We start from the raw sequence: 26,630 nt of genomic DNA, 5'->3' as shown, positions 1-26,630 counted from the left end.
TCGGGCACAAGCTACTAAAGTTTACTCAGTAGGATGCGACCCTAAGTATGGCAACCGTAAAGTTTCCCAAGACATCGTTGAACCTTCGTGCTCGATTCAAAATATCTCACAATCCCAGAAACTTCAGACAGTGGACGAGAAAAGCTACGATATTTATCATTGAACCTCTACCAGGAGGAAACGCCAACCTTACAAGAACATTTGACAGGCTGAGACGGAATAATTCAAAATTTGATAACTCCCTTGCCTTCACGAAGAGATGCAGATACTGCAGTAGGCTTCACAAACACACCTTTATCCACCAAAATTTGTAGACTCCAGTAGCTAAGCGAATTCACCATCGAGTAAATACTGCTATCCTACAAGAAAGAATACTTTAAATCAAAATAGATCTGAATCTAAATGCAAAGGAGCTTCTTGACCTGCTACTGAAACTTGCTAGCAAATATCTCCTTCAACTTCGCCAACTTTGGATATTTTGGACTCAATGGCAGCTCAATAATCTCTGTGCTAGACTACAGAATGTTATTCTTAGAAGTTCTCAGAGCTTCACAGAGAAAAAGAAGCCATCTGCTTTGTACAATGGCTGGGTTGTTGTCAAACTTTCAAGCACATATGCAAATTAAGACAGCGCTCTGATTTTAGCTAAAGGCAAGAACTACGCAGTGGTATAAAAAAAATCCCATTGAAGATTCTGTTTGTGAAATAAAATATGCCATTTTTCACCTTCCCCCAACAACAGCTGACAAAATAACTCGGAGTCAACAGGAATCCTGTGTAAGCCTAAACTTCCTTCGCAATAGAACTTTGTAGGACTGAATATTTGATAATTATAAAAACAGATAAATAAAATGAAAGGTTAGTTACATACATACATTGGACGCTCTTTAAGACGATGCTGTATATTTACTAATGTTGCATAGGTATTTTAAATTGTCAATTGCAAGCACAAAGGCCAAAATTTCTAAAGCATTAATTGGGCTTATCTATACAACAGAAAATCTCCCAAAATTTTAAGGTTTAGTTTTAATTTTGTTTCAGAACTTTTATTGTTAATACGTTCGAGAACCCCGAGGCTTACTTAAAAATGTATAACAAAACCAGAGACGGATGACGTAGGTACAACCTAGATTTAACAACAAAGATATGATTCAGTCAGAAACTACAGGGAGGCAATTTTCTACTTCCAACGTGTTCCAAGGGTCCTCAGGAAAATACAATCGGTTGAAAAAATCGTAAACTACAGAATCTCAGTCTTAAGAATACTTAAATATTTTTTATGAAATGAACAAGGCACAAATAAAATTTTAAAAACTCTTATTTTCCTGTCTTTCTTTAGTATCTCAGTTATCAATGACTTAATATAAGGCAAAAAAAATCTCACATATTTCCTTAACAACGCAGTAATATTACAAAATTTAACATAACATATTTATTTTAATTTTAAAAAATTTTACAACATGACAATAATATTTGCACCCTTCTTACTTTGTTCAAATTTGAAGGGTTGTGTCCACCAATGAGAGAGTAGATCGCAGTGCAGACACTGTTTGTCACTCGATCATTTGCACACAGCATTAGGAACAACTTCCCCCATACAGAGTAGCGGGGTAGCACCTGGAATATGTCCACTGCCGCCAGCAGTGACTGGAACACACGACAACTCCTTCAACTACAAACACAACTGCTTCAGTAAGTTACTGTACTGTGCTCTGTCTGAAATACGGCAGAATTATTTCTTGTTGGCATGCGAATCCCCACTTTTTAAAGGACTTACTCTAAGTTCCGTGTTACCTGAACTAAGTTTTGTTATAATAAACACATTACTTTTTGAAGTTACACTTCTTTAGGCTCGTTATAGAAAAATGATGAGAGTGAATTTTTATGCTGCGCGCGCACCATACAACGAAATTTTCACAGGAAATTGGCGAACCCATGTGTATGAACATAAAACCATACATATTTATTATCTTTGAAAGGTTTGTGCAATGGGAGTGCATGACTTCATGTAAGTTTTTGGACATACGCCATTGCTAAGCACGCGTATTTCTGTAGAAGAAAACTACAAAAAAACACAAATGACAAAAACACAAATTAAGCAAAAAATTGCTGTTGTCAGGATATAAACACCACATAATATTCCACAACAGGAATATGGTCAACAAACAAATTCCTGTTATGAAATATTATGTGGTGTTTATATCCTGACAACAGCAATTTTTTGCTTAATTTGTGTTTTTGTCATTTGTGTTTTTTGGCGTTTTCTTCTACGTACATACATCTGCTTAGCAATGGCGTATGTTCAAAAGCTTACATCATGCCATATATATTCACTTTCATAAAAATTAGGAAATATGCCAAACTAATTGGTGTACCACATGAGACTGTATGATAGTGAAACTACTCTGGAAAATATTTAATAAACTAAAATTGTCATAGTAAAGAGTAATTTCAATTTTTTTTAAAAACCCTAAGTATACTGGTATTACAACAATTATTATACACATTATTATATCTGCCTGTCTTCCTAATGCAGTGGTTATAATGCGCCGTTAATAAGCTAAGGAACATTGGTCGAAACTCGTCAAAGGAAATTTTGAATTTTTTAAAATTACAGGTTACTGAATTATAGAAATAGTCTATTAAGCAAATTAAAATAAAACATGTATTTTTATTTATCGTGTTGCTGTTATATTTTAATACATACCTCTGTCCATTGGACTGGTTATCTCATACTAGGAAGGCTTATATTTTCTATTTCAACTTAAAGTATTTCCAATTAAATTACTTTTTCTTTAAATTAAATTCCATTAATTCGCATAGGTAAAAGAAAATAACGCTTCATAATAGTACAACTGGATGGTCATACGCCAAAGTGGACTAAGTGCCAAAACCAAACTTTCGAGTAAATGGAAGTTAAAGTTCAGGGTACTAGAGAAAATTCCAAGAAATAGATACAATGTAATTATAAAGTGGCATACCATTTCTATAGTGTTCAATGTACTATGGCCATCAATAGACCATTGCAGCAAAAGTTTACAGTCACAAAGTATTTAATAATAGTTCCAGTAATGGGATATATTTCACTCTGGCATAGAATCTCTTCAGCAGATTTTGTAGATACAATAATAAACATAAATAATATATAATTCTTACAAGTTTAATAAATGAAATAAACATAGCTTTAATTAACACTGTAAGAGAGACAAAAAAATTACTGGCTCAATAATGTCATTGTTAGTAGTATTATTTTTAATGAACTCTTATAAGCCAAAAAGTAACACTGTACACTCTTGGTTGCTATGTGGTCATTTCTTACTCTATACAGTCATCTTCACATTCTTCTTCACTATTGCCTTCTACAGTGTCATTTCCACAGCTCTGCAAACCATCATAAAAATAATGATATACAGGTGGCACAAACTGAAGAAGACTTCTTACATCTTTGAGCTTCTCTTCACTAAGTTTTCTTCCTTGAGGGTACAAGATCAGCATGACCACAAGGCCTAGATTTACAGGCCGACCTTTGAGTCTTTTGTTTAAATTTATCGAATAAAAACCTACCATATTGTTGTGAGTGTACTTGTATTCCATTATGCCAGGTTTGTCCATTGTGAATCTCATCTCTTTGATGTTGAACCACGTAACTTTATCACCTGTCCCAGTTTTCTTTCTGTTTACTATGTTTTCTTGAAGACTAGAAGTGCTTTTGAAGTCATCTTTTTTCATATGTATAACCTCAAATTTATTTTTCTTTACTCTAGAATTGGAAATTATCTCGCACCATGGCGTTGGCGCATAAATCTCGGGGTGATATTTCAAATTTCTCTCTATATCACCAAAGTCACTGTCATTCGGCAGGTAGGAGTGGCCAGGTTCTGCAAATTTGTGGTAGACTTCTTTCACATTCATTCTAGGAGACTGCACTATATGCATCCACATGGCAGCCATTTTTACGTTCCTGTTTTGTCCCCCACACGAATCTGACCAAGCTATAATATTTTCTTTGTGGTCATGAGTGTTCAAGTATTTCATCACACAGGATCCAATTTCTTGTTATCCTCGTGATGCAACACTTTCGTCCCAAACATGCATCGCACCAATCTTTGTTGAAAAATCGTGAATACCAAGATTGTAACATGACACCTGTCTTTTGTAATACACAACCTCTGCAGTCAGTTTAGGTAAAAGCATTACTTTTTGCATGTCAAATGAAAACACAGTAGCACCTTCTTCAGTGTGGCTTGATGTCTCATCGTCTCTAATACTTTGTCTTGCAAGTTGAACTTTACGGTGATGGAGTTCTTGTTTGATTTTTAATGTGTGGCATAGTTCTTGGTTATGTTCGCTCTCAGCAGCCTGTATCTGAATGTTTAGCTTGTTACACGTTTGAAATGAATCTTTCCTTGGTGGTTTGAAACTCAAACAGAAGTCAAGTCTAAAAACCTTCTCGTACATTGACTGGCTTGGTATATTTTCTAAGAGTGATTTATCTTTCATGTCTTCAACGAAAAGTCGATACATCAAATTGAGATTCAGATTTGTTCCCAAATATGTTTTCTTTGTCTGAGAGCTTGCATAATGGCTATGTGTAGTCGGGAAACTTTTTACATGGGCATGAATCAACTCTATTGTAGCTGAAGAACTTCTGTTGTGAGGGACATGCTTTCCTCTTAGAGCACTGGTTGTTGAAGACTTTACCTTAAGTAATGCCCTATGAATTCGAGCACTGTCAATCTGCAATGTTCCAGTAAACATATTTTTGCACACCTTTATGTCACTTTTTGATGTAGGTATATAATAAGTCCTGCTAACTTGCTTCTTGTTTTTGTTCTTTGTACTTGAATGTCTTCTTTCAACACTCCGACACTTGACAGTACCAGCAATAAGCACAGTTTGCGTATCCCAAGACTCTGCGCTATAAAATACATGAAACTTCTGCTTATCGTCCAGACTCACCTTACTTCCACAGTTATATTTACATTTGCACGAGGAGTCTTTAAATTCCCTGGCTTGAACCACAGCACCTTTACTATTCACATACTCTTTGCCTTTGAGTCTTGAACTTTTCCTTATATTCTTCTTCCATTTTCGTGGATTTCCTTTTCTTCTCTTTTTGGGGGATTCCTTTACATGTGTAGTTTCTGCATCTGAATTGAAAAAAAAAAAAAAACTATAAATATTTTGTGGAAGACTGTTTTTATTTATTACCTAAGCATATTCTCATGACACATAAAACAATTTCAAAATAATTTTATCATCGTGGTTTATTTATTTAAGTTATGCTAAGTGTGTTTATAATGCTTTTATACAACACCATCAGAGAAGTTATACATACACACTTTTGCCAGAGTGAACTATATCCTTCTTAGTTAAAGAAAAAGAAGAAAAGGATTACTTCACTATATTTTGGATATTTTATAATAAAACGTATGTTTAAATGCTGGCAACACTGCAAAATCTGAAGTGCTGCTTGATGTGGTGAGCTTGGAAACTTCTATTTTAACATGGTTCACTTTGGCATAAGAAAGTTCTATACATAATCCCTGTTTACATAACCTAGATTACCAATGTGTTTAAAGTTATAAATATTTATAATAATCACCTGTGGATGATGTTTCTGACTCAAAACTCGGTACATAGTTGTCAGATGATCCATTGCTGATATTACTCACTTCGCTATCACTACTACTGCAACACAATATATCAGTATTACATCTTGACCTTTTTGAACTGTGTCCTTTAGACGCCATCTTGATGTGGTCTATAGTTCACTTTGGCGGACTAAATACAGGTATACCAACCATATGCCACGACAAAAATACAACATTACGAACTCCCCTACTGAAGTGGATCATAGTTCTCTGTGGCATAAGAAAGATCATGAAATTCTGAACATGTACAGTATATTAATCCACATTTTTAAAAATTTGGTTAATGGTTCACTCTGGCATAAGGCCATCCAATTATCCTTTAATATTGAACATTTTTTGTCATCATGCGTGAACAGAATGAATTTTAACAAGGTGGGCAGTATTTAAATAAAATTACTTGTCAAAAATCAGGTCTAAGCAGGTGTGTGGTATTTTTTCAAGTATTTTCCGTTTTCATCGGAGATGTTTCAAGTAGTACAAGAAAGGGGCTCCTATGCCTAGAGCTGGAGCTAGGATCTAGGACCACCCTGACGTCACGGCAGCCATCTTTGATAACCTTGTCATTGACAATTGACCTTGACCTTTGACCTTGAACTTGATATTTGATTTTGACCTTGTATTTCGACCTCAGTCACCATCTTTCATTTCTGCTAAATCAACATCAAGCGCCCAAATTCCAGAACATTGCAATTTTCGTTACGGTCACCATATTGAATTCTAATAACATGTCCGCCATCTTGGATCTGATGTCACAGCCCCCTTGTTTTATTCTGATGACACAGCTGCTAATTGGAATCTAACTCCCCGCTTTCTATTGATTCAATTTTCTTTATAGCCACCATCTTGAAAATCCGTAATTTTTATGCTGGAAAACTGAGAAAATTTTAAAATAAATAATTCATTAATTGAATTTTAATAAAAATTTTCGCCATTGTGGAATAAAACTCCCCATTCCTTAAAGTTGCAATTATCGTTACGGATGCCATCTCGAAAACACGAAATTATTACCCGATTTTAAAGGTACAAATTTTAAAAAATAAAAAAATTAATAAATTAAATTTTAATTAAAAACGCACTTACATCATGGAGTTAGGAGTCATCGGGCCAAATCCGATGAGGTGATTCGATTAAAAATGGTGAAGTTTTCTTCCTCCACAGAAGCCACCGGCAGACTGACCTCCTACCACTAATGCCACCAGACTCTATGATGACATGTCAGCCATTTTGGGTCCACGATCTTGTTGTAATCTGGTGGAGGTCGCCATATCATTTTCGTCTGCTAGAGGGTGCTGTCGCCATATTAGTTTAATTTTTTACCTATAGAGTGCAGTAGTATTTATTACCGTGTCACCCGCCATCTTGTCAGCAGTCTTGGCCACCATACTAAAATTCCGTAAATTTTAAGCTAGAAATTCGGAAGATATTCCCAAAAACATAAAAAAAAATCACTTGTTAAAATAATGATTGATTTTTCGTTATCCATCTTGGTTAGACTAATGCTTAATTCAATAAAAGATAATTTAATTATAATTACAAAAACATGTCATATTTAGAAAAATGAAACAACAAAATTATCAAAAAAAAATTACATCATTCTACAAGAACAAAAACATGGAAGTTACTATCGTTTCTCGATTTCTGCATCTACTACCTACGAATTAAAACAAGGTGGGAAACCGCGCCACTTTACATAGAATCGTCTATTTCTTCGTTTGAGAATCTTATCCACCAAGTATGTATCGGGATACATCGTAGGCTAAAGCTTACATAGAAGCGGCATAAGCCGCCACAAATAGGCCAAATGGTCAAAATATTCGAGGTAGTAGATCCTAGGCTCTGATTCACAAACATGTATCACACGGAAAAGTTTGGGACTACAATTCGTAGTGAAATGTTTTTCGAAGATACTTTTCTGCTTAAAGATTCGCACAATGTCACCGACGTTAGCTTTACGCTTTCGTGGATCTTTCTTCTTCGTGTTGGAATACACCGTTCATGCAAGTGATCATTCTTTAGGTATTTATCCTTCATTTTTGTGATAGAATACACAGTGGAATTGTATTCGCTTATTAGTTTCAAAATATATCATGTCACTTGTAATTTCTGTTATCCGTGAACTGTCGACACAACTTGGTGCGCAAAGTTCTGATTAACCTAACGACAACTGAGGCTTTAACATTACTAAATGTAGAGTAGTTTTTGATGCCAAAATTATTCATCAAAGCCTTGAAAGTCGCATTGTAGAATTATTTGCCGAGATCCGTTTGCAGATGCAATGGTACTAGTCCAAAATTTAAAAAAAAAAGGTCTGTCATGACCTTGGTTAAGTCGAGTGCATTCTTCGATTTCACAGGAATGGCCCAAGCGAATTTACTATACACATCGATAACCATCAACATATACTTGAAATATTTATTCATTCGGGAACATGGTATCATTTGAACAAGATCTGCCTAGAATTAATTACCAGGTCCATGCACTACGACTCTGCGGCGAAGGTATTTTGGTCTCGCAGGAGAGTGAAGTTCGTGAGCTTTTCCGGTTCAACTCATTGTCTGTACCCGGCTTCCCGTGATTCTTCGAGCATGGAGATCATTTCATTGATGTGCAAATAGTTTCCTGCACCAAGCAGTATCAGACCATTGACCAATTCATTTAGATCGCCCCAATACACATAGTCAAATTTCTGACCACTTTCCAGCTTTTTTTTTTTAACCTTCTCCTTGTATTGCTCATTCACTGAAGAGATTGGTGAGAAAGTTTTTTTTTCATGATCTCTGTATTTATGTATGCCACTTTCTGGATCGTTATCACGAAAATTCGCGTGAGTTAGTTCTAGAAGTTTTTTGTAGTCTTTCAAATCTTCGTGGGAATAGCGTTTAGGATCCCTGAGAAACGACAATTGGAAAAAAAACCTGAAGTCCCGTGTGTTTTGTACTCTTCTACGCATATGAAATTTCCCAGTAAAAATTCTAATTATTTAGCACCGAGTAACCACCTAATAGGTTTTCTGTACACTCTGTAGGTCGTGTAATTATTCCGACTAGTGAATGATATCAAATATGGCCGGACTAGTGCGTTAACTTGGTGTCCGCATTTTCGAATTATTTTCTTGTACTAGCAAAGCACTCTTCTTCTGGGGACAATTTATATTTCCTCTTCTTTGCAATAGGCATCTCGTCATCAACTTCTATCTTCATAATGATGTTTGTTTCTTCCTTATTTTAAAGTTCTTCCAAACGACAGAGATTGGTTTAAGTATCACTTGATTTTCCATTTCACGTAAAAGTCTGGATCTTCTAGCAAGCAAATATTTTGTGATGCATTCAGAATACTTTGAAAAGCCCTAAAATCCACACATCTTTGTGCATTCAATACTTCGATCATGTCTTGAATTATAGAATCCGAGGATACTCTAGAAATTAGTTTTTCGTACTTTATCTTTCTACGTTTTGGGCCAGTAGTGAAATATATTTCCGAATATCAGCGTCGTGAGTCTCAAGAACAGAATGCAGTTCGGTAGCGCGACTGCTACGACCGAATTTTGAAATTCTATGACTCATGTTTGACGATAAACTGATCAAAACCTTGTTTGTACCTGCCCTTATTTAGAGGCCAATCCTTCACTTTAACTATGAATCTGTGCTCGATTTTCCAGCACAAGAAGCACATGTCTTCGAAATCCTGGAATGTCATGTCGATGTTTACATGTCGTCATATGCATGACGTAAATAATTTAATCAATGCGGAATAGTACTATGACGTTAGTAGTATATAATAGGACATACTGGCGAAGGCTTCAGGCTGTGGAGCATGGGAGACGACTGCTATCTTGGATTGTATCATCAAGGTGGCTCAAAATTCCTCAAAATTTGCTTAAAATACACTAAGCTAGAGGATGTCGCACACTTGCTACCAGCACAATCAAAACATAGCCTACAATATGTTCAATGATATTATTTCAAAGATTTAAATCATTATACAAACAATTTTTATAAAAAATATTACAAAGTAATTTCACTCTCATAAAGTTTCATTTAGGACACCAACACATTTGGTATAACATTCAATGTTTACGAAAGTGACTATATGCGGGTTGATGTTTCATGAGGTTCACCATTATGGTCCCACATTTATGTCAATTGATTTCGTTTCAATTTTCACGAAATTACTCCTATACTGAAAGCTAAGATTTTTAAACATCAAGATATACATTAATGATCATAAACTTGCTCTAATATGTTAGATCTTATTAATCCTAGGTATCGTTCACTAAAGTGTGCTCAGTGCAGAGACAGATGTATTCTGACCTTGCGGCTGGCGTTCTCACGTTCCCCTCCCAATATGCGGCCTTGAAGGGTAGTGTGGGAGTATCTTCCAGTTCTTTTTTAAAACATTCCAGAGCTTTTAAATATACAGAACTGTTTGGGATCGCTCCCTGTTGTTGATTGGGAGGGCATTAGAGCTCCAGCACCGACCAGCGGCTGGGGCCACCAACCCAGCTTAGACACCACCTCAGCCCCCTTACCGCACTGAGCTGACCAGACAGTTGGCAGTGTCCTGAGCCCTAAGACTTTATCAGCACTGCTGGTGCCTACCCCAATCTCCCACATCACACTGGGACCCAGTGAACCCGTGGTCCGGTGGAGGACTATCCAACCTCTGTTAGCTATCCGAGCTAGTGTCGTCGCTCACCACGTCGACTCCGCATCGGGCTAGGGAACACTTGGAGCCTGCTCCAAGCGATCGGAGCACCACTACCAAGTACGAGTCCTACCCAATCAGAATCCAGGGCCTTGTATGAAACCTCAGCGGGACACCATTCAATCTTTCATGGATTCTTCCCGTACTACTACCAACTTGGCGTTGATTCGGCAGACTGTTCGCCAACAGGCCAACCGACCGCCACTCTTCATAATCACTCCACTGGATGTCTTCGTCTCCTCGGACTACCCTCCACCCTGCCGTACCTCGGCCCGACAGGTTTACAGCCGGTTAAGGCCACGGACATGCCTGAACTCATCCGGTGGCGATTGCTGGAAGCCCTGGCTAGAAATGACAACCACGGTGCGTGCGCTGGAGGGCCTCGGGGTTGCCTCGGTACCTCCCCCGACCACTGGACTAGGGGAACGTATCACACCTAGTCGATCAGTTTACAGCTCTTTTTTTAAGCCTGGGTGTACCCGAACACAGGGGCGCCTTTCATGGTCCTTCCATTACCATAGGCCTGATCCATTCACTATGGGGCCTTTTGGGGCTGAGACGCCGGGGCTCGGCAGTCGAACCCCCAGAAAGCTTTCAATCACATCTGCTGTTGCCCGCAGATTCAGCCCACTCACCATTTCTGGTCCCATCCATGCAATTGAGGATGGAATGCGGCAGAGTTACGCCCGGCATTGTCCTCTTCAGTTAAGGCGATGCTATGACCAGAGGCTGAGGCTACCCATCCCAACATGGTCATCATGATTCGCCCCCAGCAGCAGTGCCCATGTGGAGGCAGAGGATTGCCACTTGGTGCAGAGAGGCTACGTGTTCGCATCCATGTGAACCTGTTGGATCATGTCTCGGATACTAGAGCCGGCAACAGCTCCGACACCTCAGGGGACAATAACCTTCCCCGCAGGGTCAGGTCCACTATCACCTCAGTGCAGGGACAGAGGGCTGCTCAGTGCTGATGTAAGTGCAGTGACTGGGTAAACTAGCGAGTGTTCTCCAGTGAGGACCAGCGAGCTGACCTGCAGGGCTTGGGCGCCAGTGAAGAAGTAGCCCATGAAGGACGTGGAGGTGTGCTGGAGGAAGGCCGCCGGCGCGACCCACACCGAGGCAGACACCTTGTCGTTGTACTGCGGCTTCTGGGAAGCCAGCACCAGGAAGGCTGCCGCGCCCATGGAGAAGCCCACGAGGCTCAGTTGTGGCCTCCCTGTCTCGTGCAGGATCTTGTCTATGAAGGCAGGGAGATCGTGCACTCCCATCTCGTGCCAGCTGCAACAATTCCCTCTTTTAACTTACAGCTTATATAGCTTAACACACTATTCTAAATCTTACTTTATTTTACTCATCGAATAATTGAAAAAATTTCATTGAGGTATTCGTTCATTATATTTTTTTATGGTAGTACGTGCTTAGTAACCTTCTGCAAAACTTTTAAATTGAATTGGGTTTTTTGCTAGATATTATAGTTTTTTTCCAATTTATTAAAGTTTATTTACTAAATTAGAATATCATAGTTCCTCCGTTATAGGAGGAGCTTGGAGCCGGTACAATTAGCCTTTTTTGTCTAAGTTGATATATTTATGCAATTTCAAAAAAAAAACCTGAAAGAGAGTGCTGGCCTGACGAAGTAAAATAAAAAGAGTATATAAATATTGAATAGACATAGGAGTATTCCAGGTCATGTCAATTAAAATTTAGTTAAATGTCTACAAGCTTCTGTTGCACAGTCATCGTGGCTCGTAGAATACATATGTAGTTCACTTAATTAATATTATGTTATGTTTACTTATTAAATCAGTTCTTACCTTTTAATTACGCCTTATAGGAGAGGCGTCCCCCTGAGAATTAAAGTTTTTTCAGTTTTGCTTGTGTTTTAATATAAGCAATGCCTTTTGTGGTTAGGGAAAAAATCACTTGTGTATCATAATATTAATTCTGCTTCAAACTACAGTAGATATTTAATTAGGACAAAATGTTACAAAAATATGTTACAAAAGTATGTTACAAAAAGTGACAGAGAAAAATTAGTTAAAAAAAAGCTTGACAAAATTATGTTACAAGTAAACGAGATAAAACAATTCTTAATAAAAATTCGTTACAAAAATTCGGTCAGCCATGGTATCATTACATTCATACTTGAAAAAAAAAATTTAAAAAAGCATAGAAGAATTTGAAACCAAATAAGATCTAAACACTAGTAAAAATCGTAGCATTATATCCGCTCACACTTGAGCCAAATATAGTAACAGATAAAATATTTTATTTGTTATTTATGTATATTATTATCAATGTTCGTAGGGACATATTTTCTTGCCAGCTCTAGAGATACTATGGGTTTCGAGTTGTGATTAAAGTGAAATGAGCAAAAAAGGACAGGACCAGCCAATCACACGCCCACAGGAATCAAAGTCCAATATCCTGACTTTGATTGCTCGGCCACCCAAAGAAATGAACCAGGGATGAAGTTCAACCCACAAATTTGCGTTGAGTAGCACTGAATCAAAGTCATTACCAGGTAGCAGATAAGGCACATAAATAAAATGAAGACATTAAAAAAACGGAATAACAATCTCCCATGATGTGACCTCTTCCCGAACTTATAGTTATTTGTTGCTTTTGACGAGGAAAGATCCAAATATGCGGAGAGAATAATCCGAAGCCATCGGTGCATCAGAAGACAACAACCGCGAAAGATACTTCCCTCGACTAGCTAAAGAATCCATCAGTTGCATAATAAAAAAGAGGGGAGAAAATAAGATCCATTGTAAGGCAAGAGAAGGCCATGGTCTGGACAGAGGTGCTCCATGGCCAGTGAAATGGAAAGTAAGGAAAGAGGAGGCCAGGGTCTGGACAGAGGTGTTCCATGGCCAATGAAATGTAAAGTAAAGAGAAAGGGGCCAGGGTCTGGACAGAGGCACTCCATGGCCAGTGAGACGGAAAGTAGTGAAGAGGTGGCCAGGGTCTGGACAGAGGCGCTCGATGGCCAGTGAGACGGAAAGTAAGGGAAGAGGTGGCCAGGGTCTGGACAGAGGCGCTCGATGGCCAGTGAGATGGAAAGTAAGGGAAGAGGAGGCCATGGTCTGGACAGAGGCGCTCCATGGCCAGTGAGATGGAAAGTAAGAAGAGAGGAGGCCAGGATCTGGACAGAGGTGCTCCATGGCCAGTGAAATGGAAAGTAAGAGAAGATGAGGCCAGGATCTGGACAGAGGTGTTCCATGGCCAGTGAAATTGAAAGTAAAGAGAGAGGGGCCAGGGTCTAGACAGAGGCACTCCATGGCCAGTGAGACGGAAAGTAGGGAAGAGGTGGCCAGAGTCTGGACAGAGGCGCTACATGGCCAGTGAGACGGAAAGTAGGGAAGAGGTGGCCAGGGTCTGGACAGAGGTGCTTGATGGCCAGTGAGACCGAAAGTAAGGGAAGAGGTGGCCAGGGTCTGGACAGAGGCGCTCGATGGCCAGTGAGATGGAAAGTAAAGAGAGAGGGGCCAGGGTCTGGACAGAGGCACTCCATGACCAGTGAGATGGAAAGTAAGGGAAGAGTGGCCAGGGTCTGGACAGAGGTGTTCCATGGCCAGTGAAATGGAAAGTAAAGAGAGAGGGGCCAGGGTCTGGACAGAATCACTCCATGACCAGTGAGATAGAAAGTAAGGGAAGAGGAGGACATGGTCTGGACAGAGGTGTTCCATGGCCAGTGAAATGGAAAGTAAAGAGAGAGGGGCCAGGGTCTGGACAGAGGCACTCCATGGCCAGTAAGACGGAAAGTAGGGAAGAGGTGGCCAGGGTCTGGACAGAGGCCTCCATGGCCAGTAAGATGGAAAGTAGGGAAGAGGTGGCCAGGGTCTGGACAGAGGCGCTCGATGGCCAGTGAGACCGAAAGTAAGGGAAGAGGTGGCCAGGGTCTGGACAGAGGCCTTCGATGGCCAGTGAGATGGAAAGTAAAGAGAGAGGGGCCAGGGTCTGGACAGAGGCACTCCATGATCAGTAAGATGGAAAGTAAGGGAAGAGGAGGCCATGGTCTGGACAGAGGTGTTCCATGGCCAGTGAAATGGAAAGTAAAGAGAGAGGGGCCAGGTTCTGGACAGAGGCACTCCATGGCCAGATAGACGGAAAGTAGTGAAGAGGTGGCCAGGGTCTGGACAGAGGCGCTCGATGGCCAGTGAGACGGAAAGTAAGGGAAGAGGTGGCCAGTGTCTGGACAGAGGAGCTCAATGGCCAGTGAGAACAAAAGTAAGGGATGTGGAGGCCATGGTCTGGACAGAGGTGTTCCATGGCCAGTGAAATGGAAAGTAAAGAGAGAGGGGCCAGGGTCTGGACAGAATCACTCCATTACCAGTGAGATAGAAAGTAAGGGAAGAGGAGGCCATGGTCTGGTCAGAGGTGTTCCATGGCCAGTGAAATGGAAAGTATAGAGAGAGGGGCCAGGGTCTGGACAGAGGCACTCCATGGCCAGTGAGACGGAAAGAAGGCAAGAGCTGGCCATGGACTGGAAAGAGGACCTCCATGGCCAGTGAGATGGAAAGTAAGGGGAGAGGAGGCCAGGGTCTGGACAGAGGCGCTCCATGGCCAGTGAGATGGAAAGTAAGGGAAGAGGAGGCCAGGATCTGGACAGAGGTGTTCCATGGCCAGTGAAATGGAAAGTAAAGCGAAAGGGGCCAGGGTCTGGACAGAGGTGCTCCATGGCCAGTGAGATGGAAAGTAAGGGAAGAGGAGGCCAGGGTCTGGACAGAGGTGTTCCTTGGCCAGTGAAATGGAAAGTAAAGAGAGAGGGGCCAGGGTCTGGACAGAGGCAATCCATGGCCAGTGAGATGGAAAGTAAGGTGAGAGGAGGCCATGGTCTGGACAGAGGCGCTCCATGGCCAGTGAGATGGAAAGTAAGGGAAGAGGAGGCCAGGGTCTGGACAGAGGTGTTCCATGGCCAGTGAAATGGAAAGTAAAGAGAGAGGGGCCAGGGTCTGGACAGAGGCACTCCATGGCCAGTGAGACGGAAAGAAGGGAAGAGGTGGATACGGTCTGGACAAAGGTGCTCCATGGCCAGTAAGATGGAAAGTAAGGGAAGAGAAGGCCAGGGTCTGGACAGAGGCGCTCGATGGCCAGTGTGATGGAAAGAAAGGGAAGAGGAGGTCATGGTCTGGACAGAGGCGCTCGATGGCCAATGAGATGGAAAGTAAGGGGAAAGGAGGCCAGGGTCTGTACAGAGGTGCTCCATGGCCAGTGAGATGGAAAGTAAGGGAAGAGGAGGCCAGGGTCTGGACAGAGGTATTCCATGGCCAGTGCAATGGAAAGTAAAGAGAGAGGGGCCAGGGTCTGGACAGAAAAACTCCATGCAGTGAGACGGAAAGTAGGGAAAAGGTGGATAGGTGATGGACAAAGGTGATCCATGGCCAGTGAGACGGAAAGTAAGGGAAGAGGTGGCCAGTGTCTGGACAGAGGCGCTCGATGGCCAGTGAGATAGAAAGTAAGGGAAGAGGAGGCCATGGTCTGGACAGAGGCGCTCGATGGCCAGTGAGATAGAAAGTAAGGGAAGAGGAGGCCATGGTCTGGACAGAGGCGCTCGATGGCCAGTGAGATGGAAAGTAAGGGAAGAGGAGGCCAGGGCCTGGACAGAGGTGTTCCATGGCCAGTGAAATGGAAAGTAAAGAGAGAGGGGCAGGGTCTGGACAGAGACACTCCATGGCCAGTGAGACGGAAAGTAGGGAATAGGTGGATAGGGTCTGGACAACGGTGCTCCATGGCCAGTGAGACGGAAAGTAAGGGAAGAGGAGGCCATGGTCTGGACAGAGGACCTCCATTGCCAGTAAGATGGAAAGTAAGGGGAGAGGAGGCCAGGGTCTGGACAGAGGCGCTCCAGGGCCAGTAAGTTGGAAAGTAAGGGAAGAGGAGGCCAGGGTGTGGACAGAGGTGTTCCATGGCCAGTGAGATGGAAAGTAAGGGAAGAGGAGGCCAGGGTCTGGACAGAGGTGTTCCATGGCCAGTGAAATGGAAAGTAAAGAGAGAGGGGCCAGGGTCTGGACAGAGGCACTCCATGGCCAGTGAGACGGAAAGTAGGGAAGAGGTGGATAGGGTCTGGACAAAGGTGCTCCATGGCCAGTGAGACGGAAAGTAAGAGAAGAGGTGGCCAGGGTCTGGACAGAGGCGCTCGATGGCCAGTGAGATGGAAAGTAAGGGAAGAGGAGGCCAGGGTCTGGACAGAGGTGTTCCATGGCCAGTGAAATGGAAAGTAAAGTGAGAGGGGCCAGGGTCTGGACAGAGGCACTCCATGGCCAGTGAGACAGAAAGTAGGGAAGAGGTAGATAGGTGATGGACAAAGGTGCTCCATGGCCAGTGAGACGGAAAGTAAGGGAAGAGGTGGCCAGTGTCTGGACAGAGGCGCTCGATGGCCAGTGAGATGGAAAGTAAGGGAAGAGGAGGCCATGTACTGGACAGAGGCGCTCGATGGCGAGTGAGATGGAAAGTAAGGGAAGAGGAGGCCATGGTCTGGACAGAGGCGCTCGATGGCCAGTGAGATGGAAAGTAAGGGGAGAAGAGGCCAGGGTCTGGACAGAGGTGCTCCATGGCCAGTGAGATGGAAAGTAAGGGAAGAGGAGGCCAGGGTCTGGGCAGAGGTGTTCCATGGCCAGTGCAATGGAAAGTAAAGAGAGAGGGGCCAGGGTCTGGACAGATGCACTCCATGGAGTGAGACGGAAAGTAGGGTTAAGGTAGATAGGTGATGGACAAAGGTGCACCATGGCCAGTGAGACGGAAAGTAAGGGAAGAGGTGGCCAGTGTCTGGACAGAGGCGCTCGATGGCCAGTGAGATGGAAAGTAAGGGAAGAGGAGGCCATGTACTGGACAGAGGCGCTCGATGGCCAGTGAGATGGTAAGTAAGGGAAGAGGAGGCCATGGTCTGGACAGAGGCGCTCCATGGCCAGTGAGATAGAAAGTAAGGGGAGAGGAGGCCAGGGTCTGGACAGAGGTGCTCCATGGCCAGTGAGATGGAAAGTAAGGGAAGAGGAGGCCAGGGTCTGGACAGAGGTGTTCCATTGCCAGTGAAATGGAAAGTAAAGAGAGAGGGGCCAGGGTCTGGACAGAGGCACTCCATGGAGTGAGACGGAAAGTAGGGAAAAGTTGGATAGGTTCTGGAAAAAGGTGTTCCATGGCCAGTGAAACGGAAAGTAAGGGAAGAGGTGGCCAGGGTCTGGACAGAGGTGCTCGATGGCCAGTGAGATGGAAAGTAAGGGAAGTGGAGGCCATGGTCTGGACAGAGGCGCTCGATGGCCAGTGAGATGGAAAGTAAGGGAAGAGGAGGCCATGGTCTGGACAGAGGCGCTCGATGGCCAGTGAGATGGAAAGTAAGGGAAGAGGTGGCCAGGGTCTGAACAGAGGTGCTCCATGGCCAGTGAGATTTAAAGTAAGGGAAGAGGAGGCCAGAGTCTGGACAGAGGTGTTCCATGGCCAGTGAAATGAAAAGTAAAGAGAGAGGGGCCAGGGTCTGTACAGAGGCACTCCATGGCCAGTGAGACGGAAAGTAGGGAAGAGGTGGATAGGGTCTGGACAAAGATGCTCCATGGCCAGTGAGACGGAAAGTAGGGGATGAGGTGGCCAGGGTCTGGACAGAGGTGCTCGATGGCCAGTCAGATGGAAAGTAAGGGGAGAGGAGGCCAGGGTCTGGACAGATGTGCTCCATGGCCAGTGAGATGGAAAGTAAGGGAAGAGGAGGCCAGGGTCTGGACAGAGGTGTTTCATGGCCAGTGAAATGGAAAGTATCGAGAGAGGGGCCAGGGTCTGGACAGAGGCACTCCATGGCCAGTGAGACGGAAAGTAGGGAAGAGGTGGATAGGGTCTGGACAAAGGTGCTCCGTGGCCAGTGAGACGGAAAGTAAGGGAAGAAATGTCCAGTGTCTGGACAGAGGTGTTCCATGGCCAGTGAAATGGAAAGTAAAGAGAGAGGAGCCAGGGTCTGTAGAGAGGAACTCCATGGCCAGCGAGACGGAAAGTAGGGAAGAGGTGGATAGGGCCTGGACAAAGGTGCTCCACGGCCAGTGAGACGGAAAGTAGAGAAGAGAGACACAGGGTCTGGACAGAGGCACTCCATGGCCAGTAAGACGGAAAGTAGGGAAGAGTGGCCAGCCTCTGGACAGAGGCACTCCATTGCCAGTGAGACGTAAAGTAAGGGTAGAGGGGCCAGGGTCTAGACAGAGGTGCTCCATGGCCAGTTAGATGGAAAGTAAGGGAAAAGGGGCCAGGAATGGACAGAGGTGCTCCATGGCCAGTGAGATGTAAAGTAAGGGAAGAGGAGGCCAGGGTCTGGACAGAGGTGTTCCATGGCCAGTGAAATGGAAAGTAAAGAGAGAGGGGCCAGGGTCTGGACAGAGGCAGTTCATGGCCAGTGAGATGGAAAGTAAAGAAAGAGGAGCCAGGGTCTGGACAGAGGCAATCCTTGGCCAGTGAGACAGAAAGTAGGGAAGAGCGACACAGGGTCTGGACAGAGCTGCTCCATGGCCAGAGAGATGGAAAGTAAGGGAAGAGGGGCCAGGGTCTGGACAGAGGCACTCCATGGCCAGTGAGACGGAAAGCAAGGGAAGAGGTGGCCAGGGTCTGTACAGAGGCGCTCCATGGCCAATGAGATGGAAAGTAAGGAAAGTGGTGGCCAGGGTCTGGACAGAGGCGCTCCATGTCCAGTGAGATGGAAAGTAAGGAAAGAGGTGGCAAGGGTCTCGACAGAGGCGCTCCATGGCCAGTGAGATGTAAAGTAAGGAAAGAGGTGGCCAGGGTCTCGACAGAGGCGCTCCATGGCCAGTGAGATGGAAAGTAAGGGAAGAGGGGCCAGGGTCTGGACAGAGGAACTCCATGGCCAGTGAAACGGAAAGCAAGGGAAGAGGTGGCCAGGGTCTGGACAGAGGCGCTCCATGGCCAGTAATGGAAAGTAAGGGAAGAGGTGGCCAGGGTCTGGACAGAGGCGCTCCATGGCCAGTGAGATGGTATGTAAGGGAAGAGGTGGCCAGGGTTTCGACAGAAGCGCTCCATGGCCAGTGAGATGGAAAGTAAAAAAGAAGGGCTAGGGTCTGGACGGAGGCACTCCTTGGCCAGTGAGATGGAAAGTAGGGAAGAGAGACTCAGGGTCTGGACAAAGGTGCTCCATGGCAAGTGAGATGGAAAGAAAGGGAAGAGTGGCCAGCCTCTGGACAGAGGCACTCCATTGCCAGTGAGATTGAAAGTAAGGGAAAAGGGGCCAGGAATGGACAGAGGTGCTTAATGGCCAGTGAGATGAAAAGTAAGGGAAGAAGGGCCTGGTTCTGGAAAGAGGAAATCCATAGCCAGTGAGACAGAAAGTAAGGGAAGAGAAGCCAGGGTCTGGACAGAGGCAATCGATGGCCAGTGAAACGGAAAGTAAGGGAAGAGGTGGCCAGGGTCAGTACATAGGCGCTTCTTGGCCAGTGAGATGGAAAGTTAAGAAGAGGCGCCAAGGTCTGGACAGAGGCGCTCCATGGCCAGTGAAATGGAAAGTAAGGGAAGAGGAGGCCAGCGTCTGGACAGAGGCGCTCCATGGCCAGTGAGATGGAAAGTAAGGGAAGAGGAGGCCAGGGTCTGGACAGAGGTGCTCCATGGCCAGTGAGATGGAAAGTAAGGGAAGAGGAGGCCAGGGTCTGGACAGAGGTGTTCCATTGCCAGTGAAATGGAAAGTAAAGAGAGACGGGCCAGGGTCTGGACAGAGGCACTCCATGGAGTGAGACGGAAAGTAGGGAAAAGTTGGATAGGTTCTGGAAAAAGGTGTTCCATGGCCAGTGAAACGGAAAGTAAGGGAAGAGGTGGCCAGGGTCTGGACAGAGGTGCTCGATGGCCAGTGAGATGGAAAGTAAGGGAAGTGGAGGCCATGGTCTGGACAGAGGCGCTCGATGGCCAGTGAGATAGAAAGTAAGGGAAGAGGAGGCCATGGTCTGGACAGAGGCGCTCGATGGCCAGTGAGATGGAAAGTAAGGGAAGAGGTGGCCAGGGTCTGAACAGAGGTGCTCCATGGCCAGTGAGATGTAAAGTAAGGGAAGAGGAGGCCAGAGTCTGGACAGAGGTGTTCCATGGCCAGTGAAATGAAAAGTAAAGAGAGAGGGGCCAGGGTCTGGACAGAGGCACTCCATGGCCAGTGAGACGGAAAGTAGGGAAGAGGTGGATAGGGTCTGGACAAAGATGCTCCATGGCCAGTGAGACGGAAAGTAGGGGATGAGGTGGCCAGGGTCTGGACAGAGGTGCTCGATGGCCAGTGAGATGGAAAGTAAGGGAAGAGGAGGCCATGTACTGGACAGAGGCGCTCGATGGCGAGTGAGATGGAAAGTAAGGGAAGAGGAGGCCATGGTCTGGACAGAGGCGCTCGATGGCCAGTGAGATGGAAAGTAAGGGGAGAGGAGGCCAGGGTCTGGACAGAGGTGCTCCATGGCCAGTGAGATGGAAAGTAAGGGAAGAGGAGGCCAGGGTCTGGGCAGAGGTGTTCCATGGCCAGTGCAATGGAAAGTAAAGAGAGAGGGGCCAGGGTCTGGACAGAGGCACTCCATGGAGTGAGACGGAAAGTAGGGTTAAGGTAGATAGGTGATGGACAAAGGTGCACCATGGCCAGTGAGACGGAAACTAAGGGAAGAGGTGGCCAGTGTCTGGACAGAGGCGCTCGATGGCCAGTGAGATGGAATGTAAGGGAAGAGGAGGCCATGTACTGGACAGAGGCGCTCGATGGCCAGTGAGATGGTAAGTAAGGGAAGAGGAGGCCATGGTCTGGACAGAGGCGCTCCATGGCCAGTGAGATGGAAAGTAAGGGGAGAGGAGGCCAGGGTCAGGACAGAGGTGCTCCATGGCCAGTGAGATGGAAAGTAAGGGAAGAGGAGGCCAGGGTCTGGACAGAGGTGTTCCATTGCCAGTGAAATGGAAAGTAAAGAGAGAGGGGCCAGGGTCTGGACAGAGGCACTCCATGGAGTGAGACGGAAAGTAGGGAAAAGTTGGATAGGATCTGGAAAAAGGTGTTCCATGGCCAGTGAAACGGAAAGTAAGGGAAGAGGTGGCCAGGGTCTGGACAGAGGTGCTCGATGGCCAGTGAGATGGAAAGTAAGGGAAGTGGAGGCCATGGTCTAGACAGAGGCGCTCGATGGCCAGTGAGATGGAAAGTAAGGGAAGAGGAGGCCATGGTCTGGACAGAGGCGCTCGAAGGCCAGTGAGATGGAAAGTAAGGGAAGAGGTGGCCAGGGTCTGAACAGAGGTGCTCCATGGCCAGTGAGATGTAAAGTAAGGGAAGAGGAGGCCAGAGTCTGGACAGAGGTGTTCCATGGCCAGTGAAATGAAAAGTAAAGAGAGAGGGGCCAGGGTCTGGACAGAGGCACTCCATGGCCAGTGAGACGGAAAGTAGGGAAGAGGTGGATAGGGTCTGGACAAAGATGCTCCATGGCCAGTGAGACGGAAAGTAGGGGATGAGGTGGCCAGGGTCTGGACAGAGGTGCTCGATGGCCAGTGAGATGGAAAGTAAGGGGAGAGGAGGCCAGGGTCTGGACAGATGTGCTCCATGGCCAGTGAGATGGAAAGTAAGGGAAGAGGAGGCCAGGGTCTGGACAGAGGTGTTTCATGGCCAGTGAAATGGAAAGTATCGAGAGAGGGGCCAGGGTCTGGACAGAGGCACTCCATGGCCAGTGAGACGGAAAGTAGGGAAGAGGTGGATAGGGTCTGGACAAAGGTGCTCCGTGGCCAGTGAGACGGAAAGTAAGGGAAGAAATGTCCAGGGTCTGGACAGAGGTGTTCCATGGCCAGTGAAATGGAAAGTAAAGATAGAGGAGCCAGGGTCTGTAGAGAGGAACTCCATGGCCAGCGAGACGGAAAGTAGGGAAGAGGTGGATAGGGCCTGGACAAAGGTGCTCCACGGCCAGTGAGACGGAAAGTAGAGAAGAGAGACACAGGGTCTGGACAGAGGCACTCCATGGCCAGTAAGACGGAAAGTAGGGAAGAGTGGCCAGCCTCTGGACAGAGGCACTCCATTGCCAGTGAGATGTAAAGTAAGGGTAGAGGGGCCAGGGTCTAGACAGAGGTGCTCCATGGCCAGTTAGATGGAAAGTAAGGGAAAAGGGGCCAGGAATGGACAGAGGTGCTCCATGGCCAGTGAGATGTAAAGTAAGGGAAGAGGAGGCCAGGGTCTGGACAGAGGTGTTCCATGGCCAGTGAAATGGAAAGTAAAGAGAGAGGGGCCAGGGTCTGGACAGAGGCAGTTCATGGCCAGTGAGATGGAAAGTAAAGAAAGAGGAGCCAGGGTCTGGACAGAGGCAATCCTTGGCCAGTGAGACAGAAAGTAGGGAAGAGCGACACAGGGTCTGGACAGAGCTGCTCCATGGCCAGAGAGATGGAAAGTAAGGGAAGAGGGGCCAGGGTCTGGACAGAGGCACTCCATGGCCAGTGAGACGGAAAGCAAGGGAAGAGGTGGCCAGGGTCTGTACAGAGGCGCTCCATGGCCAATGAGATGGAAAGTAAGGAAAGTGGTGGCCAGGGTCTGGACAGAGGCGCTCCATGTCCAGTGAGATGGAAAGTAAGGAAAGAGGTAGCAAGGGTCTCGACAGAGGCGCTCCATGGCCAGTGAGATGTAAAGTAAGGAAAGAGGTGGCCAGGGTCTCGACAGAGGCGCTCCATGGCCAGTGAGATGGAAAGTAAGGGAAGAGGGGCCAGGGTCTGTACAGAGGAACTCCATGGCCAGTGAAACGGAAAGCAAGGGAAGAGGTGGCCAGGGTCTGGACAGAGGCGCTCCATGGCCAGTAATGGAAAGTAAGGGAAGAGGTGGCCAGGGTCTGGACAGAGGCGCTCCATGGCCAGTGAGATGGTAAGTAAGGGAAGAGGTGGCCAGGGTTTCGACAGAAGCGCTCCATGGCCAGTGAGATGGAAAGTAAAAAAGAAGGGCTAGGGTCTGGACGGAGGCACTCCTTGGCCAGTGAGATGGAAAGTAGGGAAGAGAGACTCAGGGTCTGGACAAAGGCGCTCCATGGCAAGTGAGATGGAAAGAAAGGGAAGAGTGGCCAGCCTCTGGACAGAGGCACTCCATTGCCAGTGAGATTGAAAGTAAGGGAAAAGGGGCCAGGAATGGACAGAGGTGCTTAATGGCCAGTGAGATGAAAAGTAAGGGAAGAAGGGCCTGGTTCTGGAAAGAGGAAATCCATAGCCAGTGAGACAGAAAGTAAGGGAAGAGGGGCCAGGGTCTGGACAGAGGCAATCGATGGCCAGTGAGACGGAAAGTAAGGGAAGAGGTGGCCAGGGTCAGTACATAGGCGCTTCTTGGCCAGTGAGATGGAAAGTTAAGAAGAGGCGCCAAGGTCTGGACAGAGGCGCTCCATGGCCAGTGAAATGGAAAGTAAGGGAAGAGGAGGCCAGCGTCTGGACAGAGGTGTTCCATGGCCAGTGAAATGGAAAGTAAAGAGAGAGGGGCCAGGGTCTGGACAGAGGCACTCCATGGCCAGTGAGACGGAAAGTAGGGAAGAGGTGGATAGGGTCTGGACAAAGGTGCTCCATGGCCAGTGAGACGGAAAGTAAGGGAAGAGGTGGCCAGGGTCTGGACAGAGGCGCTCGATGGCCAGTGAGATGGAAATTAAGGGAAGAGGAGGCCAGGGTCTGGACAGAGGTGTTCCATGGCCAGTGAAATGGAAAGTAAAGAGAGAAGGTCCAGGGTCTGGACAGAGGCACTCCATGGCCAGTTAGACGGAAAGTAGGGAATAGGTGGATAGGGTCTGGACAAAGGTGCTCCATGGCCAGTGAGACGGAAAGTAAGGGAAGAGGTGGCCAGGGTCTGGACAGAGGCGCTCGATGGCCAGTGAGATGGAAAGTAAGGGAAGAACAGGCCATGGTCTGGACAGAGGCGCTCGATGGCCAGTGAGATGGAAAGTAAGGGAGGAGGAGGCCATGGTCTGGACAGAGGCGCTCGATAGCCAGTGAGATGGAATGTAAGGGAAGAGGTGGCCAGGGTTGAACAGAGGTGCTCCATGGTCAGTGAGATGGAAAGTAAGAGAAGAGGAGGCCAGAGTCTGGACAGAAGTGTTCCATGGCCAGTGAGACGGAAAGTAGGGAAGAGGTGGATAGGGTCTGGACAAAGATGCTCCATGGCCAGTGAGACGGAAAGTAAGGGAAGAGGTGGCCAGGGTCTGGACAGAGGCGCTCGATGGCCAGTGAGATGGAAAGTAAGGGAAGAGGAGGCCATGGTCTGGACAGAGGCGCTCCATGGCCAGTGAGATGGAAAGTAAGGGGAGAGGAGGCCAGGGTCTGGACAGAGGTGCTCGATGGCCAGTGAGATGGAAAGTAAGGGAAGAGGAGGCCAGGGTCTGGACAGAGGTGTTTAATGGCCAGTGAAATGGAAAGTAAAGAGAGAGGGGCCAGGGTCTGGACAGAGGCACTCCATGGCCAGTGCGACGGAAAGTAGGGAAGAGGTGGATAGGGTCTTGACAAAGGTGCTCCGTGGCCAGTGAGACGGAAAGTAAGGGAAGAAATGGCTAGGGTCTGAACAGAGGCGCTCGATGGCCAGTGAGATGGAAAGTAAGGGACGAGTGGGCCAGGGTCTGGACAGAGGTGCTCCATGGCCCTGAGATGTAAAGTAAGGGAAGATTAGGCCAGGGTCTGGACAGAGGTGTACCATGGCCAGTGAAATGGAAAGTAAAGAGAGAGGAGCCAGGGTCTGGACAGAGGAACTCCATGGCCAGCGAGACGGAAAGTAGGAAAGAGGTGGATAGGGTCTGGACAAAGGTGCTCCATGGCCAGTGAAACGGAAAGAAGAAAAGAGAAACGCAGGGTCTGGACAGAGGCACTCCATGGCCAGTGAGATGGAAAGTAAAGAAAGAGGAGCCAGGGTCTGGACAGAGGCAATCCTTGGCCAGTGAGACAGAAATTAAGGAAGAGAGACACAGGGTCTGGACAGAGCTGCTCCATGGCCAGTGAAATGGAAAGTAAAGAGAGAGGGGCCAGGGTCTGGACAGAGGCACTCCATGGCCAATGAGATGGAAAGTAGGGAAGAGTGGCCAGCCTATGGACAGAGGCACTCCATTGCCAGTGAGATGGAAATTAAGGGAAGAGGGGCCAGGGTCTAGACAGAGGTGCTCCATGGCCAGTGAGATGTAAAGTAAGGGAAGAGGAGGCCAGGGTCTGGACAGAGGTGTTCCATGGCCAGTGAAATGTAAAGTAAAGAGATAGGGGCCAGGGTTTGGACAGAGGAACTCCATGGCCAGCGAGACGGAAAGTAGGGAAGAGGTGGATAGGGTCTGGACAAAGGTGCTCCATGGCCAGTGACACGGAAAGTAGAGAAGAGAAACACAGGGTCTGGACAGAGAATCTTCATGGCCAGTGAGATGGAAAGTAAAGAAAGAGGAGCCAGGGTCTGGACAGAGGCAATCCTCGGCCAATGAGACAAAAAGTAGGGAAGAGAGACACAGGGTCTGGACAGAGCTGCTCTATGGCCAGAGAGATGGATAGTAAGGGAAGAGGGACCAGGGTCTGGACAGAGGCACTCCATGGCCAGTGAGACGGAAAGCAGGGGAAGAGGTGGCCAGGGTCTGGACAGAGGCGCTCCATGGCCAGTGAGATGGAAAGTAAGGAAAGTGGTGGCCAGGGTCTGGACAGAGGCGCTCCATGGCCAGTGAATTGGAAATTAAGGAAAGAGGTGGCCAGTGTCTCGACAGAGACGCTCCATGGCCAGTAAGATGGAAAGTAAAGAAAGAGGAGCCAGGGTCTGAACAGTGGCGCTCCATGGCCATTGAGATGGAAAGTAAGGGAAGAGGTGGCCAGGGTCTGGACAGAGGCGCTCCATGGCCAGTGGGATGGAAAGTAAAGAAAGAGGAGCCAGGGTCTGGACGGAGGCACTCCTTGGCCAGTGAGATGGAAAGTAGGTAAGAGAGACACAGGGTCTAGATAAAGGCGCTCCATTGCAAGTGAGATGAAAAGAAAGGGAATAGGGTCCAAGGTCTGGACAGAGGCACTCCATGGCCAGTAAGACGGAAAGCAAGGGAAGAGGTGGCCAGGGTCTGGACAGAGGCGCTCCATGGCCAGTGAGATGGCATGTAAGGAAAGTGGTGGCCAGGATCTAGACAGAGGCGCTCCATGGCTAGTGAGTTGGAAAGTAAGGAAAGAGGTGGCCAGGGTCTCGACAGAGGTGCTCCATGGCCAGTGAGATGGAAAGTAGGGAAGAGAGACACAGGGTTTAGATAAAGGCGCTCCATTGCAAGTGAGATGAAAAGAAAGGGAATAGGGTCCTGGGTCTGGACAGAGGCACTCCATGGCCAGTAAGACGGAAAGCAAGGGAAGAGG

The 26,630-nt window shown here is 46.5% G+C and overlaps 1 protein-coding gene across 9 annotated transcripts in view; it reads right to left on the bottom strand.

Annotated features, from left to right (window-relative positions):
* The window catches only part of LOC134539804 (lipase 1-like), a 235,313-nt gene that overhangs the window by 15,184 nt on the left and 193,499 nt on the right, over positions 1–26,630 (bottom strand). For 5 of the 9 annotated variants that reach the window (XM_063382079.1, XM_063382076.1, XM_063382080.1 and 2 more), the window contains exons 5-6: positions 11,390–11,636; positions 1,489–1,647 (exon numbers count right to left, since the gene is read on the bottom strand). In XM_063382079.1, the coding sequence (XP_063238149.1) occupies positions 1,489–1,647; positions 11,390–11,636 (406 nt within the window). The remainder of the gene's footprint in view (positions 1–1,488; positions 1,648–11,389; positions 11,637–26,630) is intronic. The other 4 variants (XM_063382083.1, XM_063382082.1, XM_063382085.1 and 1 more) reach the window with 1 other exon arrangement.

The sequence above is a fragment of the Bacillus rossius genome, chromosome 16 (assembly GCF_032445375.1).
Source record: "Bacillus rossius redtenbacheri isolate Brsri chromosome 16, Brsri_v3, whole genome shotgun sequence".
NCBI lineage: Eukaryota > Metazoa > Arthropoda > Insecta > Phasmatodea > Bacillidae > Bacillus > Bacillus rossius.
This window is presented reverse-complemented; position numbering and strand designations above follow the sequence as displayed.